At 64.0% G+C, this 769-nt stretch overlaps 1 protein-coding gene across 1 annotated transcript in view; it reads left to right on the forward strand.

Annotated features, from left to right (window-relative positions):
- SLC12A3 (solute carrier family 12 (sodium/chloride transporter), member 3) overlaps positions 1 to 769 on the forward strand; it is a gene marked incomplete at its 5' end in the record, with an annotated part of 7,933 nt that overhangs the window by 7,029 nt on the left and 135 nt on the right. The window contains 3 exons of the mRNA XM_009320866.1: positions 102 to 230; positions 333 to 400; positions 739 to 769. The exon at positions 739 to 769 is cut by the window's right edge and continues 135 nt beyond it. Of these exons, the coding sequence (XP_009319141.1) occupies positions 102 to 230; positions 333 to 400; positions 739 to 769 (228 nt within the window). The remainder of the gene's footprint in view (positions 1 to 101; positions 231 to 332; positions 401 to 738) is intronic.

Raw genomic sequence — 769 nt, forward strand, 5'->3', positions numbered from 1 at the left:
AGCAGTAACTGCCCCCTCCCCTTCCCCCCCCCCCCCCCAGCACCCCCAAACCCGCTCGGACCCCCTTCCCCGGCACCGTCTGCTTGTCTTGCAGCGTCAAGAGGTTCGACGACCTGATCGCTCCCTTCAGGCTGAACGACGGCTTCAAAGACGAGGCTACGGTGAACGAGATGAGGCAGGGCTGTCCCTGGAAGATTTCCGACGAGGAGGTCGATAAAAACAGAGCCAAGGTAGCGCCGGGGGCTCCCGCAAAGGGTCTCCTGCTTCTGAGACAAAATTCAGTCTTTTTGGAAACAATTATTTTGCATTTGTCAACCCGCTTTGCTCCGCAGTCGCTCCGACAAGTGAGGCTGAACGAGATTTTGCTGGATTACTCGCGAGACGCGGCGCTCGTAGCCATGTAGGTGCCAGCAACGCCCTCGCGCCCGTTTCTTGCCCCGTGGAAATGGTCCCTCCGGATGTTCCCCCTCCGCCCTGCGCGGGGAGATCCTGGCCAGACACCCCGCCACCGCGGTGGGACGGTGCAGCACCGCGGGGAAAAGCCCTTGGAGGGCACCAAGGGGTCCGGCCCGGGGTCTCGTTCGGGGGGGGAAGGAGGTGGCGTTGTCCCTTTTTAGGGAAATAACCCGCAAATTAGCACGGGATTGAGAGAGGGGCTAAGGACGGCGCTTGGCTCGGCGGGGCGGCCGAGGGGGCTGCGCTGGCTGTGCCTCACCCGGCCCCTCGCTGCGGCCGCAGCACGCTGCCCATCGGACGGGGGGGTGGAGAC

This window comes from Pygoscelis adeliae, unplaced genomic scaffold (genome assembly GCF_000699105.1).
Source record: "Pygoscelis adeliae isolate BGI_AS28 unplaced genomic scaffold, ASM69910v1 Scaffold63, whole genome shotgun sequence".
NCBI lineage: Eukaryota > Metazoa > Chordata > Aves > Sphenisciformes > Spheniscidae > Pygoscelis > Pygoscelis adeliae.